General features: G+C 36.4%; 1 protein-coding gene across 1 annotated transcript in view; it reads left to right on the plus strand.

The window, feature by feature from the left end:
- The first annotated feature begins 6 nt into the window (after nt 1-6).
- The window catches only part of Hcn1 (hyperpolarization activated cyclic nucleotide gated potassium channel 1), a 285,400-nt gene continuing 262,639 nt past the window's right edge, over nt 7-22,767 (plus strand). The window contains exon 1 of the mRNA XM_013018567.1: nt 7-262. Within this exon, the coding sequence (XP_012874021.1) occupies nt 117-262 (146 nt within the window). The 5' untranslated portion in view covers nt 7-116. The remainder of the gene's footprint in view (nt 263-22,767) is intronic.

A 22,767-nucleotide genomic window follows, 5' to 3' on the forward strand; every position in this document is an offset into this window, starting at 1 on the left:
CGGGCGCCAAGGAGCACGCCAACTCGGTGTGCTTCAAGGTGGACGGCGGCGCGGGCGCCGAGGAGCCGGCGGGCAGCCTCGAGGACGCCGACGGGCCCCGGCGGCAGTACGGCTTCATGCAGCGCCAGTTCACCTCCATGCTGCAGCCCGGCGTCAACAAATTCTCCCTCCGCATGTTCGGGAGCCAGAAGGCGGTGGAGAAGGAGCAGGAAAGGGTTAAAACTGCAGGCTTCTGGATCATCCACCCGTACAGCGACTTCAGGTGAGTCGGGCTGCGCGGCGCCGCCCACCCGCCCGCCCGGAGAGCCGGGCCGCGCCCTCGAGCCCCCGGGGTGGTGGGCGGGGGGGGGGAGGCGTCCCCTGGCGTCCCCTGAGAACTTTGGGGGAACGATCGGGGAAGGGTGACCCCCCCCCCCGCCGCCCTCCCCGAGGAGAGGGCGCTAAGTTGTACCCTGGAAACTTTTACTCGGCGTGAGAGGCCGGGAGAGGGCAGACACACCGTCCCAAGCGGCGCTGCTCCCCTCCTCCAGGGGGTGGGGGGCGGTGGAGGAGACGCTTCTGGGGGTCCCGAGGCGGCGGGCTAAGTGGGGGGCTCACAGGAACCCCCCCAGGTCCCGCCACCCCGAGGGGAGCGTCCATCTGTGGTTCTCAGGCTTTGGGCACCTGCCGCAGGGCCCCGCCTGCCCTTCCCTTCGTGGCTGGCGGGCGGAGGAGGGCTCCTCCGGCGCTGGGGTCCGGTGGCTGGTGGTCTGGGTGGAGAGCCTGCTCTGCCTGGCTGCCTGGCTGGCCAAGAGCATGACAGGAAGCCCCGAGTTCCCGAACCAGGGACGGGGAGGGAACGGGGGCGGGGGGGGCGTTCTTCCGAGTCCCTTCCCGAACCGCAGGCGGCGGCGCCGGCGCTTGACCTTGACTACTAGGCTCCCGCGGGGCTCCGGATCTGTAGATCCATAGGTGTGCCTCCACGCCTGGCTTGGCGGCTGCTGTCAGAACTCCAGCCTCGCCGATCCAGACGTCAGGACGATCCCCGGTGGGATGTGGAGCGCTCAGTCCGTGCTCAGCCCGGTTCCGAGCCTGGAAAGAGATGGTCGAAGGAAGGTCGCAAAGCCGATCCTCTTAGTCGTTGTGTCGGCTCTCAGTGCTGCGGCACCGGGCCCCTCGTTCACAATCCCCAGCTACTGACTCGGGGGAATGTATTTGATCATTTAATTATTTATTTGTATCGCGAGCTGAACTTGTTCCCCAAAGCGAAAGGTTCACCTGAAGGAGCGGCTGTGCGCCCCAAGCGCAGGAGCAGACTCCTATACTGCCGCCAACACGTACAGCCCAGAGAGTAGCCTTACTTTGAGCTGTGCTTCCAAACCAAGAGCGATTGCCTTCGCGGCCGGCCTTGGGAGGAACTGTCCAGTGTTCTGAACGTTCTTAGTGTAGGAAACCTGTAGTCCTGTCTGGCAACCCTCCGGAGGCCCCTCCCTTCGGGCTTTCTCAGGTAGTTGTGGTCAGTAGCCCCTTATGATTTACTCATAGACTCACATTGAATCCTTTGGAAGGATTCAATATTAAGACACCTCTTCGCACACACAGGGCAGTCTATCGGAAGACTTAGAAAAGCTGAGTGTGATCAAAAGAGCGTGCATGCTAGAAGAACCTACTAAATAATCAAGCATGCTTTCTTCACTAGGAAGATGCTCAGGCCAACTTACAAATGGCCTTTCTCTAAGGCAAATTCGATTGTTAAGCTCTTTAAAAATTTAAAGGTTGCAATCAAGTGTAGAAGAATACCAGCCTTTGTTCAGTCCCTCATGAGGTATGGTGCAACTCCTATTATGGATTTTCATTGATTTTTATTTTTGAAAAGAAAACAATTTCATGATGAAAGTCTTCAGTCTTAATCACCAAATGACATTGATATGTACAGAAATATATGGCACTCAAAAGTAACATGCAAATAAAATACTTAATTTCACACTCATGTAAATGATTGACTTCAATGCTTTTATTTCTTGAACCAGGTTTAAAGAGGGCGCTTTTCAAAGTAATGGCCTATATCTAAAAATTAAATGTTTCTGCACATCCTGGATAAAAATACAGGACCATCTTCCAGAAATCAGAATACAGTGTTGTAATTATAGCATACAGTGCTTTTCTAAAACAACCAACTAAAGAAGTTATCATGTACTTATTTACTTTCAGAAGATATTTCTATCTTAATATTTCATAAATATTTGATTTCTGTTTGGACATAAGGTTTTTTCCCTGATCTATATGATAATGTAGTATAAAATAGATAATGTAGTATAAAATAAAGCAAAACTAAGACAAAAGCCTAACAGTACATTTTCCCCCCTATAGGTTAGTCAGTGTGTGTGCAATCTTAAACAAATACTAGAGTTGTATAGAATGATGATCAACTTAGCTCTCTCTAGAGAATACTTTAAGGTACATACTTTACTACCATTTCTAAAATGCTAAATTTAAGTTTGCCAGTCATTTAGCAGCTGAGAAAGTGATCTGCAGACATAGCAGGGGGGTGGATGCACTTTCTCCTTGACACTTTCATGAGCCTTTGCCTGAAAGATTTTTTTTTTTTTCTGTTTGTTGCTCATGCCTACACTGGTGAGTTCTGGACGACCCTTTTCTCCAGGGCTTGTGGTTAATGTTCTAGTTTCTCTTTTCAAAATATTTCTAAGGCTGGTTCCTTTCTATTTCCCTCTAGGGGCAGGGCTAGTCTCTACTGAGAGTCCCAACATGCTAGCTAGGGCTTCTTTTACCAGCCAGAGCCAAACAGTGCTATTCTGTGTCTGACAGGTACTTTTCTCCTAACTGGTATAAGTAGGGCAGAAGCACTGCATTTGCCTTCCTTCTTAGGAGAAGATGATGTTTAAAACCTTCGGGGATTTAAGAACAGCTCAGTAATATTGCTATTATGTGAAATAATTAGGTGGAAAGGAGAGAACTTAGTAAAAAGAATGTCTATGTTTATAATATCATATGCTTTTTTCCAGTCCATGGAAAATATAAATAGTATTTTAAAAATTGCAGAAGTCTATGGTCTATGGTCTATTGGATTTCATGTGAATACTACACATTTATTTTCAAGGTTAAGTATGAATATTTTGAGGTTACTAGTAGTGATTATATATTAATTAGTCAAAATTTACTTTTCTTTCATTTAATCAAGACATTACATGGCTAAATACTGGGCTTTTTACAGCCAATTCAGGGTTACAATTATTTAAATGGATTGGGAGAATAGTTAGAGTTCTTTTGTGAGTGGAATCTGTGTACATCTGTGTGCATGTGCAAACACGCATGCATGCCTGCATATGTGCATTTGTGTGTGTGTGTGTGTGTGTGTGTGTGTGTGTGTGTATTGCTGGGGATCCTTGAATCCAGTACCTTATGCATGCTAGGGTAGTGTTCTCCAACTAAGCTACCTCCTCTGCCCCATGTATGATGTTTATTGTGCGAGTAATTTACCTTGGAAAAAGTTATCATTCAGGATGTTGTCCATTTTAGGATTTGATATTCTTTTGTTCGATCATGCTTACACCGGGGCTCTTAAAGAATAATGCAACTATTTTCTCTAGATGCTAGATGACACCTTGCCCTTATGGGGGCATGGGTTTTGTATCTTGACTTTTTATTTCCTCCAGTTCACTTCATCATTTGTGTGACTATGTGAAAAGCTCACAAGTACTGAAGGACTCTGGGGATTAGTGAAGGGAGTCACTTCCTGAAGATTTTGCCATTCCTGCCTTTCATCTCTGCCTGGGACTGCATCCAATTGTACTGAGTCAGAGGTCATTCCTGTGCTCACTTGGGAGAGGAGGCTTTGCTTATAATGTATAGTTTGTCATAGAGAGATCATTTGTTTCCAGGAGCCTCTCACAAGGAAACAGTTCAACCTTCTGGGGTTTACGGTCTAATTAGCCAAGTGTTACATTGTCTTTTGGATGAATTTTGTATTCTCCCAGCAGTGCATCTTTTGTGATCCACATTAACACAGCCAAAATAAACCATAAGGATTCGTTTTCTTTTCTATGTTAAGTGAGTCTTTTTATATCTTAACATTTAATTAAAGTTTTTCTTATTGGCACCAGCAAATGGTAAACCCAATTAAAGTGAAACTGTCTGAAAGATTTGAAGGTATATTCAGTTACCTTTTCTTGCTATATATGTTACAAAATGGAAGTTTAGCAAATGAATCACTATTTAATTGCTTTTGACCACAAGTTTTTTTTCTTGAGTAAATTTCCCATTTAGCTTACTTTTGAAGAGTTATTGTAAATTGAGATCCTGTGGTCTCATGGTATCAGTTGTTTGGATATATGAACATGTAACTATGCATTTGTTGATTAATGAAAGAAATTTAAGACATTGGATAAGTATATTACTAGTTATATCATAGGCTCAATTAAATATGTTGAATTCAATATGATCTGCTTGATCAACAAAACCACAAAGCAGAGTAGCACAAGCAATAAACCCATTTAGATAGTATCTGTAATTCTAACATTATTTCATTCAATGAACCTCAGCCCCAATGTGCATATACAGACAACAAAAGACACTTGATGATATTTCCAGGTGACCATCTAACAAGATGGTTCTGTTATTTTTGCATTTCACATATAACATGCGTTTGTTGCTTGCAGGTAATTTTTAAGGTGGAGATACTTAGGACACTTAGGATGAAGCCTTTCAAATAGTCTCTTATAAGTACTGTAAAAATTATAGAAGATTATTAGCTGCATGAGTAATACTGGATATTTTCAGGGTCTGTGATAAATGTTTGTTTTTAGCATTGTATGTGAAGAGTGGCAAACTATGAATTTGGCTGACACACGCACAGGAAAAACCAGTATTTGCACTGATCCTAAGTAAGTTTCTTATAAAAATACTTTTCATATAAAAGCATTTTGATCCATAAGCGGCTATTAGTTTTCGAGAAAAAAATCACAACTTCTTGATACATCTTGGAAATTTTTTTGTTCTGTTTTTGCAAAACAGATATTTAAATTCTAGTCTCTCTTTGTCTCTGTCTCTCTGTCTCTGACTCTCTTTCACTCTGTGTGTGTAGATGTTTCATGTGTTATAGAAATTATGGTTATAAAATTATGGACTACGGATATAAAATTTTGTGAAGTTATAGAGAAGCTGTCTTTTAAAAGTTAAGCTTTTATCAGATAACTTTTGCCAATTTTATTTGCTGAAAAAATTGATTTCTTGACTCTTCAGATTATTGTTCAATTTTCTCATTGTAATTGAACACTCACTTAAAGCAAAGAAGCAAAATTACACATAATCTGAATTTATAGTTAGACAATTTTTTTGTTTCTATTTTGGTACTTGAACTCAGAGTCTGGGAACTTTGCTTGAGCTTTTTGTTTGCTCAAGACGATCACAGTATAAGCCACAAGGCTACTTCCTGGTCTTTGGTGGTGAATTGGATGTAAGCATTTTATGGACTTCCCTGCTTCCAATCTCAGCCTCCTGAGTAGCCTACGATTTCAGGTGTGAGGTGTGAGCCATCTTATTTGTGTAAGTCTGAGTTTATTTTCAGGACTTTAACTATAATTATAAAGAACTAACAAAACTCATGATACACACCTGTAGTTAGCACCTATTTATTATGTTAAATTAATTGGCAGATTTTTTAGATTTTATTCTTAGAATTTGTCAATTTTATAATTTTTATAATTTTCCCCAATACATCATAAGTAGTAATCATCTTTATGCATTAGATTTGTATTATATTCTGACTAAAGTTTCTGGAATGGACATTTTGCGATACTATACATATTGATTTTACAATTAATACTGACAGATATTAAGACAGTTCTTAAAATGACAAAAATGATGTAGGTTCTTAGAGGTTGACATTTCTATTAAGATAATGCACAGGTAGAAAGTCTAAATTGTCCTCCATTCCTATCATCATAGAATGACAAATGTGATCTTAAAACCTAATAATATTATGCTTCTTTAAAGTCTTCAATAGCTGCCCATTATTCTCGGAACACATTTGACAAAATTTCCATGAGTTACACTCTATATAAACAACATATTCCATTCCTCCCCTGACACACTAGCTCTAACACTGCGTTATTCCTTTTATTTTCTGTCAGTTGTGAGACTTGAACTCTGGGCCTTGGTGCTATTGCTGAGCTCATCAGCTCAAGGCTAGCGCTGTACCACTTAAGCCACAGCGCCACTTCTGGTTTTCTGGTGGTTTATTAGAGATAAGAGTCTCAGGGACTTTCCTGCCTGGTCTGGCTTTGAACTGTGATCCACAGATCTCAGCCTCCTGACTAGGTAAGATTACAGGCATGAGATCTCAGCCTCCTGAGTAGCTAAGATTACAGGTGTGAGCCACCAACACCCGGCCCAACACTGTGTTATTCTTACACAAGTAAGACTTCAGAACAAACTAAGTTTTTCCTGAACCAGAGAGTTTTTGATGTGACCCTACCTTTTCTCCTTTCACTTTTCATCATTCCACATAGTAGTTTCTGTTCATCAGTTACATTTTAGGTTAATCATTATGATACCATATATTTCTCTTTCCATACAGGTCATCATTGTGATCCAGTGACAATTTTGCTTTCTATCTAGGCCTCTTGTGTACCCCTCCAGTAGGACTCAAACCCTGCTACCCATCAGTATTATTGTTTTATATTCTAATCCAATAAAAATGCATATAACAGACTTTTCTGCCAGACTTGTTAGATGCATTGTAATGGTCTTTGAGATATAATTAATATGGTATATAATTCAACCATTTGAGTGTGATAGTCAGTGTTTCCTTTTCATGTACATAATTGCATAACCATCACCACCATCAATTTTAGAACATTTTGGCACTCTAAGAAAGAATTTAATACTGACCAGCACTCACTACTATAACTGTGCTTCAGCTCCAGCTTTGTGATTTGTTTTAAAACTTATTCTAGATGTTTAATATTTTTGGAATCATTATAGTTTAGTCTTTTGTAACTGGCATCTTACCCTACTCATGCTTTTTGTCAAGCTTCATCTATGTTATAACATGTATCAGTTCCTTATGCTTTTTTGGTAAATACTATTGCTACAATGGAATGCAGTGAATTCATAACTGAATAAGCCACCCATCATTGATGCATACATGGTTTATCTCTACTTCTTAGCCCTATGAATACTGCTGATGTGTATGTTCTTGTACAAGGCTTTGTGAAGAGATATACTTTCACTTCTCTTAGGATTGATCCTACTAGGTCAAGATAAAAATTAAAAAAAATTTAGTAAGCTGGGTGCTGATAGATTACATACCTGTCATCCTAGCTACTCAAGAGGTTAAGGTGTGAGAATCACAGATTGAAGCTAGCCTTGGTAGAAAAGTCTTTGGGGCTCTTAACTCCAGTTATCCACCAATTAACCTCTGGAAGTCGAAGTGTGGCTCCAGTCATAGTTCCTGCCTTAAGTGAAAAAGCCAAACAAGAATCAGAGATCCTGAATTCAAATCCTAGTACCAGCATAAACACACACACACAATCACACACACACACACGCACACACACACACACACACAAATATTTAATAAATGAATAAACAAAGAGTTAACAATCAGGGCCTATAAACATTTAATTTTAGAGTTAATTAAGCAAAGGAAGTCAGCCAAAGCTTTTTCTTCCCCTGTAACAATACCTGGCAACCTCTTCTAGCTGCTACCTGGAATATTATACCAAAGAATTACATTTCCTTGCCAAATACATAAACAAATAGGCAAAACTGCAGAGAGGTTAAGTAGCATGAACACAGTGACATACATAGTAAGAACTGGGACAGGAATTCAGTTCTTTTTGAATATTAATTCTGTCATTTCAGTAAGAAACAAGGCAACAGGTATAAACAATTCTCTAAACCTATATGGAAGCATAATTATTTATCCTTCTTATAATCATTTGAAAATAATATTGGAAAGGACAAAAATCACTCAGACACATGGAAGAGTTGCTGAAAAAGGAGACAGCAAAGAATAAAATATCCTAAAACATTTTCGGAAATAGAAAGATGGTGGATAAAACCATCCTACTTCTACAATCCTTCATTCACTGAACTTCAGAACAATTTGGTATATGGAAGTAACACTTAAGAGATACTTTTAGAAAAGCCAAGCTGACAGGTCAAATAAGAGTTTCCTCAGTGAGTATAGCATAAGTTTCAGGGCTGACATGAAAATGCTTAGAGCCAGGTCAGTTCTCCCCAGGTAGAAAGTAGGGAGACATTTTAATGTCTTCCAATAAAAACTATCTTGTTTATTAGCTAATCACTCTGCCAAGGACCTTATATATGTTACATGGAAGCTGTAATTATTTTTTGTATTATATATTGTTTAGTATGAACTGAAAATAAACTATTGACATATTTGTGAATTGTGGAAACAGTCTTCTTCATGAAAAAAAAAAACAAACACTAAGACAGCAGAAAAGAGCCCAAAGGACAGAGGAAGGTATTTTTTATTTTTTTATTTGTTTTCCCTTCCCATCCCTTCCCTTTCCCCCCAACCCTCTCCCCCCCTCCCCCCAGAGGAAGGTATTTTGAAGAGGACAAAAGAAGGCACAACAGTACCTTCTTTTGTAAGAAGGTACTTGTGTGTAATAGCCTCTGAACAATATGAATAATATGATATGAAAGCAGTAAGAGTTTAAATAAGATGGAATTAGGTGGAATAAGTTAGCAGATTATAGTCTAGGGAACTTTCCAGAATTAGAACAAATAGAAGTAGAAGCTGGGAACCTGCAGCTCCCTCCTGCAATCCTAACTACATTGGAGGCTGAGATTGGGAGAATTAAGGTTTGAGGCCAGGTATGTTGGAAAAGAATGTTACAACTTGAGGGGAGGGCTGGGAGAGGGTTGGGGAAGAGGAAAAGTGGGAGACAAACCAGGGAGAGGGTAACAATGTTGGACAAGAAATGTACTCATTAACTTAACATATAGAACTTTAACCTCTCTTTACCTCACCTTGACAATAACATTAACTTAAATAAAAAGAAAGAACTTGAAAAAAATTTATGAGACCCCCCTCTTTACAACTGAGGCTCAAACATGATGCTCCTTGCTTGTTATCCTAGCTGTCATACGGGGCCCAGGCAGGAAGCAAGATCCTATCTTAAAAATAAACAGTGAAACAGGACTGGAGTTATGTCTCAGTGGAAAAAGCATGCAGAAAATGAAACTCATTCAAAATGTTTAAAAAGTTGGGAAGGGGATAAGAAAGAGTAACAGATGGAGTGACGAATCCTTGTTATATAATTAATATATGTAATAGAGAAAGAATTTGAAAGGAACATGTAAGTAATATTACAAAATATAGGATCAACTCATAAAGTTATAATCTGTCAGAGGGAATTGTAGACTGAGAACAAAACCAGAAAATGGACATAATTGAATAGGAGCAAATAGCAAGTATCCTTAGATAGACCTAAAGTTGTATAGAGAGGAGATGATAAACAGTGTGTTGCTTTACTCAGCAATCAGTACTAGTCAGAGCAAATGTTTTAAGCAAAGATTTTAGCTCTCTCATCTCTTTTTGGGGCTTGAACTCTGGGCCTGGTCGCTGTCCTTCAGCTCGTCAGCTCCAGGCTAGTGCTTTAAAACTTGAGCCACAGTGCCATTTCTGGGTTTCTCAGTGGTTTATTGGAGATAAGAGTCTCACGGACTTTCCTGCCCGGGTTGTCTTTGAACTGTGATCCTCAGATCTCAGCCTCCTGAATAGCTAGGATTACAGGTGTGAGCCACCGGCACCTAGCACTTAGCCTTGTCATTCTGAGTATGCAGAAGAAATTGTAGATTGTCTGGCATAAGAATACTAAAATCTCACCCTCTATAATTAAGTTGATAAATACATTTCTTTTTGAAATATGAGTAAAAGGCTGAGAAAGCTGGGCACCAGGGGCTCAAGCTTGTCATTCTAGGCTATATGGCAAGGCTAAGATTGGGGGAACATGGCTCTCGGCTAGCCTGGGCAGAAAAGTATGAAAGAGTTAATCTTAATAGAGAAAATCTGAGTGTGGTGGCAAGTTCCTGTCATCTCTCCATCAATGATGGAAAGCCTAAAGTAGGTGGAACACAGTTCGGGTGTGAACTTGGGCAAAAAAATGTGACCTCTTTTTCATAAAGAACCAGCAAAAAAGGGACTAGAAGCATGGTTGAATGGTAAAGCACCTGTTTTGCATGCAGGGGGCCCCTGAGTTCAAACTTCAGTACTACCATAAATACATAAGAAGAAACGTTAGGGTAGTTAAACTAATGGATATGCCAGCGTAATGTTCATAAATTCTTATGACCATTCAATACTATTTACTTCAAATACTATGGGTATATATTATATGTACTTCTTGCATATATTATATATTCTTCTGTTATTTACTAGTTTTATGAGAATCATAGATCTAACATCCTAGTGACTGGGACTTGATTTCATTAGTTATAAACTGAGGAATGTAAACCGTGTTTCTCATGGTGTTGTTGGACTAATACGTATTTTCTGTCTATAAATTCTATATACATTATGCATTTATAACCATTGTGTGTCATTCTTAAATTTATGCTGTGCACTTCATGTTGCTTCACTGTTATTTGCCATCATGATAAAGGAAAACAAACACAGAATATCTTATCTACTTGAGTTAAAAAACATTCATTAAGTATATGTTTTGAAAGTCTTCAGACCTTCTTAAGCAAATGCATATGTGAAGTAAGTGATATCTATTTGAGTTAAGAAAACATTCACTAAGTATATGTTTTGAAAGTCTTCAGACCTTCTTAAGCAAATGCATATGTGAAGTAAGTCATTCAGTCTGTGCTTCTGTTTTCTTTCTACTATATAGAATTCTGGATCCCAGGATCCCTAACAGATGGCATGCTTTATGTGTGCTTTGTAAACTAGGTCTATACCTGAGACAATTTACATTGAGAAATTTTAATGTATTCTCTTCTTACAAAAATTTCCAGATATAACAACAATGCTTGATAAGAAATGTACTCATTACCTTGCCCATGTAACCCATCTGTATGGTATTTTCACAATAAAAAACATTAATAATAATAAAAAATTTAAAAAACATAAAAAACAATTTGGTATTCTTAGGTGTGGAACCTAAGATTTTAGGGAAAATTTTGATAGACTTCAGTTATATGTGTTCCTTCCTGTTAACTATCATTTCCATAAGAAAATGGAATAGTTGGAGCATTTGGGATCTTATTGTAAATCAGTTAAATGTTATATATGAGCCAAATAAAATGAATCATATGTGCTAAATTCTTTCCTTTTCCTTTTCATTGTCAAATTCAGTTGTCTAAAAATTGTTATTTAAATATATATTTTAAGAATTGAAAAATGTTATAAATTTGGCAGAATGGCTATTAAAATATTTCTTACATCATTTTTAGAACAGATGTTACTTATCATCCTGAAGAATACTTTAGCTTTATTATATTTTAACAAGAGAATATATTGTATTAAAAGTATATCCTTTTAGCTGTTTCAGAGAAATAAGCAGAGGCTAAAATATAGAAGTTACATGCATAGTGTATATAGGAAGAACAAGCATCATTTCTTTGTATGAGGTCATACATTGCTTCAAAAATATTTTTTAATGTCTTGTTCTTAGTAATACATTTGGTAATTTGGTTGACTTAAGTATGTAAATGAATTAGGAAAGACAACTGGAGAAAGATACATTTCTTCTATGTAAAATAGAGAAATGCGATAGCTAATTTTATTGTAGTTAATCCCCCAGTTCTGTATACTAATGTTGTTGTTTTTATTATTAGTCATTGTTACATATTTTACATTAGTGTCTATTACAGTTCCAAAGTCAAAGAATACTTCAAGAATTAAATTAAAGATGTAGGGTCTTTATCACTAAAATGTACAAATATTCACAATGTTTATCTATAGTTTTAGGAAGATTGTGGTTTCCCAATCATATTTTGAACACCATATTAAGATTCCAGAGCTAGCTAATATTGAAAAGGAGAAATAGAAACACTATGAAACATTGATGTATGGAATAAGATATAAGGACACCATTTTGCTTGAATTTCAGTTTTAGAACTTGAGCAGAATTGAGGATATGTTGCCATGAGAGAGAATTCTTTTCACCAAAGTTATCTGGTTTTGAGATTAGAATCTGGTTAGTAGACATCACTTGGGGAGAGAAGAGGCTGATCTGTATGTATGTATGTATATGTCTAATTTTGCATACTATTTTTACCTGCCTTAAAAATGCAATAAACCACCTGAAAAAAGATTCAACCACAAAGTTCAATAAGATGATTGCCTATAAGATAAATATATCAAAATATATATGTAACTTTCCTATATAACAACTTAGAAGGGCAACAATCCATGAACATATTTTACAGTGAAGTTATTCCCATAAAGCTAAAAAAAAATCGAAAAAAAAACCTTCAACAACCTGCCACATCTATGTAGAAGGAAGAAGCAGTGGTAAGAAAAGGCATCAGAAAGTCTTGGGAACAGGTGGGTCTCCCATATAAAAACAGGTACTGGTTGAAAAAAGAATTGGAACTGGGATAGGGTTAGAATAAGTGGTCAATATTAATGTGAAGAAGAGAAATGACTATTCTTAGTTTTGGAACAATTTGCCATGCCAGACTGTATGGAAGCTATCAAGGGCAGCTAAGGTCATAGCAAGAAGAATCAGGAGTCCTCTTGAAGAAGCCAAGGATGGCTTTCAAAACAGGATGAGACTTTTGGTGAGCTCAAACCAGCTGGATATTAACGTAGGTTCACATGGGTGTGAAAGTGATTATAGGCTTAGACATACCTATTCCTTACCTTAAACACAGGTAAGCAAAAGGAATGAAGTGATTATACAGCACTTGATATTCAATGTTGAACAATTTGTAACCAATAAAAGAGAAAAAGTGTGTGTGTGTGTGTGAGAGAGAGAGAGAGAATGTGTAAATACAGCACAATTGAACCAACCAAATACTATTTCTAAATGCAGGAAAGAGGGAGAAGTAGAATGGAACTGGATAATAGATGTGAATCTGTTCAAAGTTCACTGTATGGAAATATCACAATGAAATCTTTTCATATTGCAGAAGTTTATTAATTAAAATATAATTAGAAATAGAATATCTATAAAATGATTTCAACTTACATCAAAATAATTTAGTGACATTTGTAGACATAATTTATTGATAGATGTAGATATTGAGCATCAGTGGCCACAAATAGCAAACGAGAACAAATAAAAGCATTACATCTTTTTGAGGAACAAATTCTTGATCACTTGTAGTTTTTCCAAAGGGAAAGAATCTGACTGTAATTAGGCTTCTGGGTTCTAGTGTCAGCTTCTAAGAAAACCGAGGATGCTGCTCATGTTGAACTGCATGTACTTGGGTATGTGATCAGTAAAATCTATTGAGGTAAAATGGATATATCTGCTATTTAGAGCCTTTAACAAAATAAGAAGAAAAAGCCCTCAATCCTAATAAAGAGGGGAAATTTGCAGATGAAGACATAAAATAAATTTCATAATGAATGTTCTGGTAACCCAAACTTGTTGGGATGCATAGTCAAAATGAGCTAAAGAAAATTTCAAAGTAGCAGCCACAGAAACCTCAGCAAAGTGGATATTTTAGAAGGTAGCTTTTATGGAGACTAAGCAGGTGAATGGTTTCTGGAGTTGGTCCCAAAGTTTGTGTCTTGTGTTAAGTGTGATTTCAAGAGTTTTAAATTCATAGGAACTCACTTTATATATTTTAAAATCTGTTTTATTGCTCTACAGTAAAAAGGAAGTGTTGAGGAAAGGAAGAAGCTTTAATTTTGGAAAAGAAATATCAAACTATAATGAAAGGACAATACATCATTACTGCATGTCTGTTTCACTCACATATCTGCTTTGAATTTGCATCAAACTTTTAATAAAACCAGAGCAAAGCAGCTTAATGAGACTTTATGTTGTAAAGCTGTCTCAAACATAAGATCAGGGCTGGGAAGGTGGCTCAGTGGTAGAGCACTTGCCTTGCATGCCAGAGGTCCTGGGTTCAATTCCTCAGCACCACATAAGCAAAAAGAAAAAAGCCGGAAGTGGTGCATGGCTCAAGTGGTAGAGTGCTAGCCTTGAGCTGAAGAGCTGAGGGACAGCGCCCAGGCCCAGAGTTCAGGCCCCATGACCGGACCCCCAAAAAACAAACAAAAAATCTCCCATAAGATCAGAAAGGTCAAATTCACTAACTTTTGATTTAAGTGAATTTTCTCACTCTTCTGAAAGATGGAAATTTTGTGGCTACCAATTTCTGGAGGATGCAAATTGTATCAGTTTTTGGTTAGTGTAGTGAAAACAAAGATGCACAATAAAACCTGCTCCTTCTTCCCTTTAACTGGTATTTTGAAACAGATGTTCAATTCCTTTGAAGATAAACTACAAAATTTGAAAAAATAATGTCAATAAAATTAAGTATATTTTGATAATGAAACAATATGCCAAAGATGTCTGGCATTTGGCAAATGTTTTATAGATATTAAATTTTCTTTCCATTTTCCTTTCTTCTTTAATGATTAATATTTATGTAACAAAAAAGTAACAACCCTCTGTACATCATCTTTATAATAATAATAGAACATTAAAAATATAAAAATAGTGACCCACAATAAAGACATGCATTTGAAGCCACAGAGTCATTTATTCATAAATATTTTCTTAATATTTTATTTATGTATGCTTTATATACAAGAAAGTATGAAGTAAAATTATAGCATTTTATGGAACAGGATGCTTAGTGTATTAAAGGAATAAGGCATACAACCATCTATCATTAGTATGGGAAATTGCTGTTAAGAAAATAGCATGAAATGATCTACCACGAGGGGACATAATGATACTGTAGTTCCATAATATTTCATCATCACTTAAAATTTAGAATTTGTTTTACTACACAGTTCTCAGTCAGTCTTTCTGCCAATGTCAGTGTCTTTGTCTATTTCTGTCTTTCACTGTTTCTCTCTTTTTGTAAATCATCACATAGTCAATGCTTTTAAGATTTATTTTCACAAAATAATTACTTGTGGTACAATTATCTCCACAGAAATTGTATGGTTAATGTTTATTGATTCATTACTACATTTATGATTTCAGATTGCATACAAGGTCTTCAGGCTTGTTTTAAAAATCAATCCAGTGGAGTGTTATTCCAGAAATTGTGTACCTAAGAGAGACAAAATCTCTGGAAAGTAGCCAAGTTAGGTATTGATAAAACTGTCAAGTGTTGCTGTCTCTCTTTCCCATGTCAAATAAAACAGGTGTGTTTTATGTAAACCATACTTGAGAAGGAGAGAAAAGTTCCTAACCTACTTTTCTATCTTCAGTTTTTAACTTTATCGTGCTTGTTAATTGCCTGAGTGTCCTTTAGCCATCTATTTCCATGATCCTTTCCCAGAGGCTTGGTTTAATTTTAAAAGTGTAGTGTGTTCAGCCCTAATTATGTGAGAGCTCACTGAAGGCAAATAACAAGAGATAGTAATGACTAAAACATGTTCTTAAATCAGTGACATGACTAATGCAAGCATGTTTCTACAAACATTTAATGTCTCAGAAACAGAGCGATTAGAGCGATGGGAAAAGATTGACAGTTGAAAACAGATAACAAAGGAGGAGGCAACAATGCTCGATAGGAAATGTACTTATAACCTGTCTCATGTAACTGTAACTCCTGTGTACAGTATTTTTACAATATAAACCATGTAAAAAAGAAAATAGACCTTCTACCCAGAAATATAATTTCAATCAATGTAATTTATAAATGACCTCTTTTTGATACTTTGCATTTTTATTTTTTATCTAGTAGTAAAACTAGAGGAACACCTACACATTCAAATTCTTTTCATAATCAATAAATGAGTTTCTTTACTTCATGTGGAGATAGAATTAAATTTACATAAAAGTTACCTCACTGTATTGGAATACATGCTTCCATGTTGGACTAAATGCCAAGAGTCCACAATAAGTAGATATTTTAAGCAATGTCTGGCATATTTACCTTTATTTTTTGTCTGTCAGAGGACTTGAACTCAAGTCCTGGGTACTGTCCCTCAGCTTTTTCTGCTCAAGGCTAGAGCTCTACCACTTTGTGCCACAGCTCTACTTTCAGTTTTCTGGTGCTTAACTGGAGATAAGAGTCTCTTGGCTTTCTTGTCTTGATTGGTTTCAAACTACAATCCTCAGATTTTTAACCTCTTGAGTAGCAAAGATATAGATGTGAGCCTCCAGTCCCCAACTTTGGCACATCTACCTTTATGTTAACTTGGGAAAAGCCACCACCAGTGGAATATTGTAACAAAAATAATCAAAATGTAGAGATACTTTTATGTGCTAGACACCATTTTAAGCATCTTTATTTTTATTTTCTTACTGATGACAGTTATGATTTGTGTATGCAGTTAAGGAAACCAAACTATGGAAGCAGATGTTAAGGTACTGAAGTAGCTAGGTAAGTGAGGAAACTGAGGTTTGAGTCTTGAGATCTATTTCAAAATCAAGGATCCTAATCATTACTCCCTGTCCTCAGAGGATCAGTCATATCGTGATGTAGTGAGTGATTCAAGCTTTTCCTTTTTTTAAAAAATAAAAATACACTCTTTTAGAAAGGATATTTTATTACATTTATTTTTACCTGACATAAAGGAAGCATCTTAACATGCTTATCAGGTACCATATGATGTTTTGATTCATGTACAAATTGTGGAATGTTTAAATATTTATCATTTTCTAAGGAGAAAATTTTTGTTTTTGAATTTTAAATATGCATTACAGTATCATGTGTATAGTCTGCATCCTGTACACTGACACTAGTGATTCTTCTGTCTAACTTAACTTGAGATATATTGGTAAGATTCACTCCTAACTTCTTATAACAATTACTGTACTCATCTTCTAGCGATCTACCCTTTCAGATTCCTTATTTTATTGCTTTTATAAAGTCAGGTGAAGAGTATGTTTCTTTGTGGACAGTATCACACCCCTTCCTTTACTCTCTCCCAGTGTTTCTTTCCTGTCCACACTCACAAGTTTTATAGTTCATTTTCAACATAGTGAGCCACTGCTGTATTTGTGTACAGAAATGGAAAGACAAAGAATACTTTTCTTTTTTGTTCCTGGCTTATTTCACTTAACATAATGGTCTCAAATTCTATCCATGTTGCTACAAATAACAGAATTTCTATTTTCTTATGGCTAAATAGTATTTCATTGTTCTTTTATCTATTCATATGTTGGTGGACATGTAGGTTGTTTCCACTTTTGGGCTATTGTGAGGAATGGTAGAATAAATATGGGAGTGTAGATTCCTTTTCAGTGCACTGATTTCTTTTCCTTTGGACATATTTCTGGTATGGGATTTGTGGATTATATGTTTAATTCTATTTTTTAATTTTTTAAAAGCTTCTATACTGTTTTCCCACCAATAATGTGCATAGGTTCCCTTTCTCCATGTTGTTATCAACACTTGCTATCTTTGATCTTTTTGGCTGAGGTAAAAAAAAAAAAGTAAGGTCATTCTTACAGGGTTGAAGTGGATTTTATTGTCGTTTTAATTTGTATCCTTTGATACTTAGAAATTTTGAGTATTTTCCACATCCGCACAGCTCTTTTTAGGAATGTCTACTTAGGTTTATTTCCTCTCCCCCAGTTTTGTTTTGGTGGTGCTGTGGGTTGGAACCAGAATGTTGCACATCTGGACAAATGCTTGCTACTACTTAGGCTATACACCAGTAGTCCTTATAGCCATGTGTGAGTGGGTTTACTTTTTTAAAAAAAAGCCTTTGAGTTTTAGAGTTTCTCCTATATCCTGGATGCTAGCTCCTTGTCCAATTTACAAGTTGCAGATATTTTCTGCTATCCAATGCGTTGTCTCTACAGGTTGATTATTCCTTTGATACTCACAGAGTTGTCAGTTTTATCTAGCTGTAGAAACTCTAGTTATTTAGCTGATAATCTTAATTAGGAAAGAGTGCTTCATCTGCCAGAAACTGATCGGAGTTTTCTGATTGTTTTATTGTCAGTTCAATCAATGTGTCTTACTATTTAAGGTGCTCATTTGTTCTTCCCAAAAGTTAAATATTTGACAATAAGTAATTAGGAGTAAATGTTGAAAATGGCAGTGTACTTATCTAGGCAGGCATGTAAAAATAAAATTGTAAAGACTTCTGTTAACTATGCTTAAGTTTAGTAGTCTAGAAAATTTGAGAATTAATGAAAACAATTACCCCTTAAAATAATTTAATTTCATTTTTTTCATTTTATTTTATTAATTTCTTTCCATTATGTATTTCTGCATACTTTTCTGTGGTGGTACTTGCATACCAAATTCAACAAGTATTTAAGTGAAAATAATAATGAAGAGCTATATTCATAATGAGTTATTGGTGGCATATGAAAATGGAAAATGGATTTAAAATTGGAGCAGAAATACAGAAGAGAGACATAGTTATTATACAGGTCAATGTTTGCTATTAGGCTATAACTTACTACCATATAAAGATTGCATATTATATTGCTTATGATCTGAGTTTATTAGAAAGAGATGTGATTCCATTGGTTGGGAAATGTAACAGGATGGCTATTAGACTTTGAGTTAGCTGAGGGAAAGGCAGCTTAAAAAAAAAACAAAACAGGAAACAGTGCTTGCTTGGCATCTCATTGTAGATGCCTAAGCCATTCCCCAGTAACTACAGGACTGTTAGACCTCTGAAGCTATGCCTTCAGTTTACTGGGATCAGACAATGTGATATTCTACCTAATAGAACTGCAACTGCTACACAATAATGATTTAAATCATTGTTACTTATTATTGTGAATGAATTTTGCTGAGGAACATGAATCCAAACAGAATTAGAAGAAAACAATAATATTGTGAAGAATTAGAAAACTCCGGTTGTAATTTCTCTGTTTAAAAATAGTGTTGTTTTTGAATTCTTGGAAAAATGAAGGTATATTCCTACTAATATTCAAGGTCAGAATCTTTGGTAAGAATGGACAATTTTAAAATATACATTATTTTTCTTCTATAATGATTGAAGCAACAAAAATATTATAATTTATAAACTGAAAATACTTAAGCACAGAAATTCCTTAGTTTTAATATTTTCTTTTTCTATTATTTACTTTGTCCAGTGTAGACATGAAGAAAATACCACTAAGTAAACAGAACAAGATAACATGACATTAATTAAAAATAAATCAACCCAAAATCTTGTTTTATCATGTAATTGCCTATTTCTAAATCTAAACTTTCCAGAAGTTACTTGTTTTAACCCATTAATGATACTTGGCATTTCTTCTTGACTTCTCTGAATCTTCTCTCTTCAGATTCTCTCTCCCTGCAACTGTACCCAGTAATCCTCAAACTTCATGTGAGACTCTGACACTCATAGTTTAAATAATGGTAACTCTTAGTACTTCTTCACTCTTCTTGTATATACTATACTTGGAAAAGGTCATACTGTTATATGTTCTGAACTATCACCCTGTTGATACCAATAATGATGCTCTCATGTGTTCCATCTCTTAGCACAAGACTATATAGCCCCTCTGCTATTTTCCCACCACTGACTTGATGGCTAAATCTAATTTCTAGCTATGGTTCCTTAAGAAGTGAGTGAATACCAATGACACTTAACCTCATACTTAACCTTGTATTTAGATTCTTTGTGTTCTCTTTTGAAATTCAGACTCTTGTACATAGATGTGAGCATGGGTACATGGGACACCCACAGACTCACTTGGGGTAGGAGTAAGAGAGAGAGAAGAGGGGAGGAGATTGAAAGGGGGCAGAAGGAGGAGGAGGGAAGGAGAGGGGAAAGAGGAGAGGAGGGAAAGGTGGAAGAGAGAAGAGATTCTCATTATTATTGTTATTACTACTAAGAGAACCTGGAAGTCAACTTGGTCTCCATTTTACATTTTTGCTCTTATAACTTTAAATTGGCTTCTAATGTGGTTGTACTTCTCTCTGCTAAATGAACAACATATTCTTATACACTACTAATGTCTAGATACCTATTCTAAGCTTTTTTCCTTCAGATAGTTCCAACTATTTAGTATATATTTATAGAAAATTAAAATTAAAACTTAATTTAATAAATTTGTCTCATTATCTAGAGGTTAGCCAAGAAAAGTATTAGATTATGAATTAAACGCCATATTAAACTAGAGCCGGACAATTACAATGAAATTCAGAGACAAGGTTCTAAGAAATTCTCTGAGATTTCAGAGCTACACAGTTCAACTCAATGAAGATTATGAATCCCTGAGTTTATTCAGCCACTAAGCTCAACCTAAGGTAGTTCAGAGAAGGCAACATCATTCCTAGTTTTCCTGAGCTCTCAATTATGTATGAGAGGCATCAGTAAATACATAATGAGAGTTAACTTCTGCCAAGAAATGAGAACTGCAGATAGTATATGGATGATTATATCTAGGAGTTTAATGCAAGACAATAGAAAAAGTCTCTGTTGAAATGAGGTGCTTGAATTTAGAATTCAAAGACAAACTAATGAGGCAATACAGAGGTTTTAGGCATGTATATGAGAACAGCTAAACACTTGACATTGAGAACCTAGTAATAACACCACTGTGGTAACATTTGGAGTCATTTTCCACCAGCATTAGTTGGATGGATAAGAGATATAGACTGATGATATATAGATGGATAGCTGAAGGATCATAGTGTATTTTTATTTCTTCTATCATGTGTTATTTCAACCTTTGCCTATTTGACTGTCATAATTGTGTTCTGTTATAATTCCATTAAAGATTCTAATTACCCATCAATCTTTCAACATGTAAGAAAGTAAATGACTGCTGCTTTTCTTTTCATTCTTGTAGACTTTATTAATAATTCAGATTCCATTCTTTGGAGACAATATATTCTCCACTTATTTTACCCCTTTAATTGTTTCCCCAGCATCCTTGGAAGAAATTTATGACTTCTCCTTCTGCTCTACATTTATCTCATTTACTCCATGTGTTTTTCCAAGGACTTATGCCAACATATCGTGCGCCAAACATGTTAATATTTTTGGATTTGGTTATAGAAAAATATGAGTAACATGTTTTAAATTATAATTATAGTCATACATTACCTCTGAGTTATCTAACAGCTGATTTTATATTGTTAAAATTATTGTTACCTTTATTGTCACTTTTAAAATCATGAAGTAGGGCTGGGAAGGTGACTAAGTGGTAGAGTGCTTGCCTTGCATGCATGAGGCCCCGGGTTCGATTCCTCAGCATCACATAAGCAGAAAAAAAAAGCCGGAAGTGGCGCTGTGGCTCAAGTGTTAGAGCGCTAGCCTTGAGCTGAAGAGCTGAGGGACAGCGCCCAGGCCCAGAGTTCAGGCCCCACGTCTGGACCAAAAGAAAAAAAATCATGAAGTATATGTTGAAATATAATCAGAAAATGCCTATTAAAATAATGCAAATCATACTTAGAGGTGATAAATTACTATTTGTGAAAATTTGCAATAGAAATAGATCTTCTGAGAGTGAAGCTGGTCTGTATGATTTTCAGCTACGTTAAAATGCTAACAAATATTTATACCTTTCCACCTATACTGTCTACTTCATGTGAAGCAGGGTTATATGCTTACTCTACAGTGGAGAGTTGTCTGTCTCTCTTGATCAAATTAATGTCAATAAGATCGAGTGCTGGAAAATTTGTGAAGTAGGAATAATTTATTCTTTATTCTCCAGCATTCTATTCCATAATTTTTCTTTTTACACTTGAGTTTCTTCTCTATTAAAATAGAAAAATATATTTATCTAATATGAACCAATTATTAATTTTTTATTGTTTCACCTATATCCACACTGATGAATTTATCATATTTTTCTTTTGAGTGTTTATATCTAATAGGAGAAAAGAAATTGCCCACAATGGAACAAAGTGAGCAAAAAGGTTGCATGCACGACAGTGATGCGAACTATATAAAGATTACCCTTAAATCATATTAGACTGGCTTGGTTCTCCTGGAAGCTAAAGCTGATTTACTACTTTGGGATGATCCAGGAAAAGGTCAAAAGATACAGTGGAGTATAACAAATGAAGCTCAGGTTTAAGAACATCAATTTGTACTGCTGTCCTTGATATGGTTGTGTGATTTTTTTTCTCTGCAGCTCAGCATCACTTTAAGAGAGAATTCAGATTATAGCCTCAATCCACTGGCTTATGGTTGAATGAACTATCAGTTGAGACTATTACAAGCAGAAAAAGATTTGGATGGGTGTGTATCAGGCATTTTGTCATTCTTACAAATGCCTGAGCAAAGCAATTTAAAGGAAGAGTTATTTATGTTGGTTTGCGGTTTCCAAGATTTCAACTTAGGGGTGAGCTGGATCTGTTGGCTCTAGGCCTGAGGAGAGGAAAGGTTTCCTGGCATCACCTCTGTGCTGTAGAGGTTGCTCATCTCATGGTGCCAAAAAATTGAAACAGACAGGGGTGAAGATAACAGACACCTCTTGTGACTCACTAACTTCAGTTAGACTTCAGGTCTGAAAATTTCCATCACATCCCAATAATACCACCAGATCATGAATCCATCAGTGGATGAATCCACTGGTGAAGGCAGAGTCCTTATGATTGAATTGCTTCCACAAAGCAAAGGTCTCTGAACATTGTTTGCATCTAGGTTAAGGCCTTCAGTACATGAGCATTTTTGATGGGCACTTCATATTAAAATCAAACAGTATGTAATAAATG

Source organism: Dipodomys ordii, unplaced genomic scaffold, assembly GCF_000151885.1.
Source record: "Dipodomys ordii isolate 6190 unplaced genomic scaffold, Dord_2.0 Scaffold41, whole genome shotgun sequence".
Taxonomy (NCBI): domain Eukaryota; kingdom Metazoa; phylum Chordata; class Mammalia; order Rodentia; family Heteromyidae; genus Dipodomys; species Dipodomys ordii.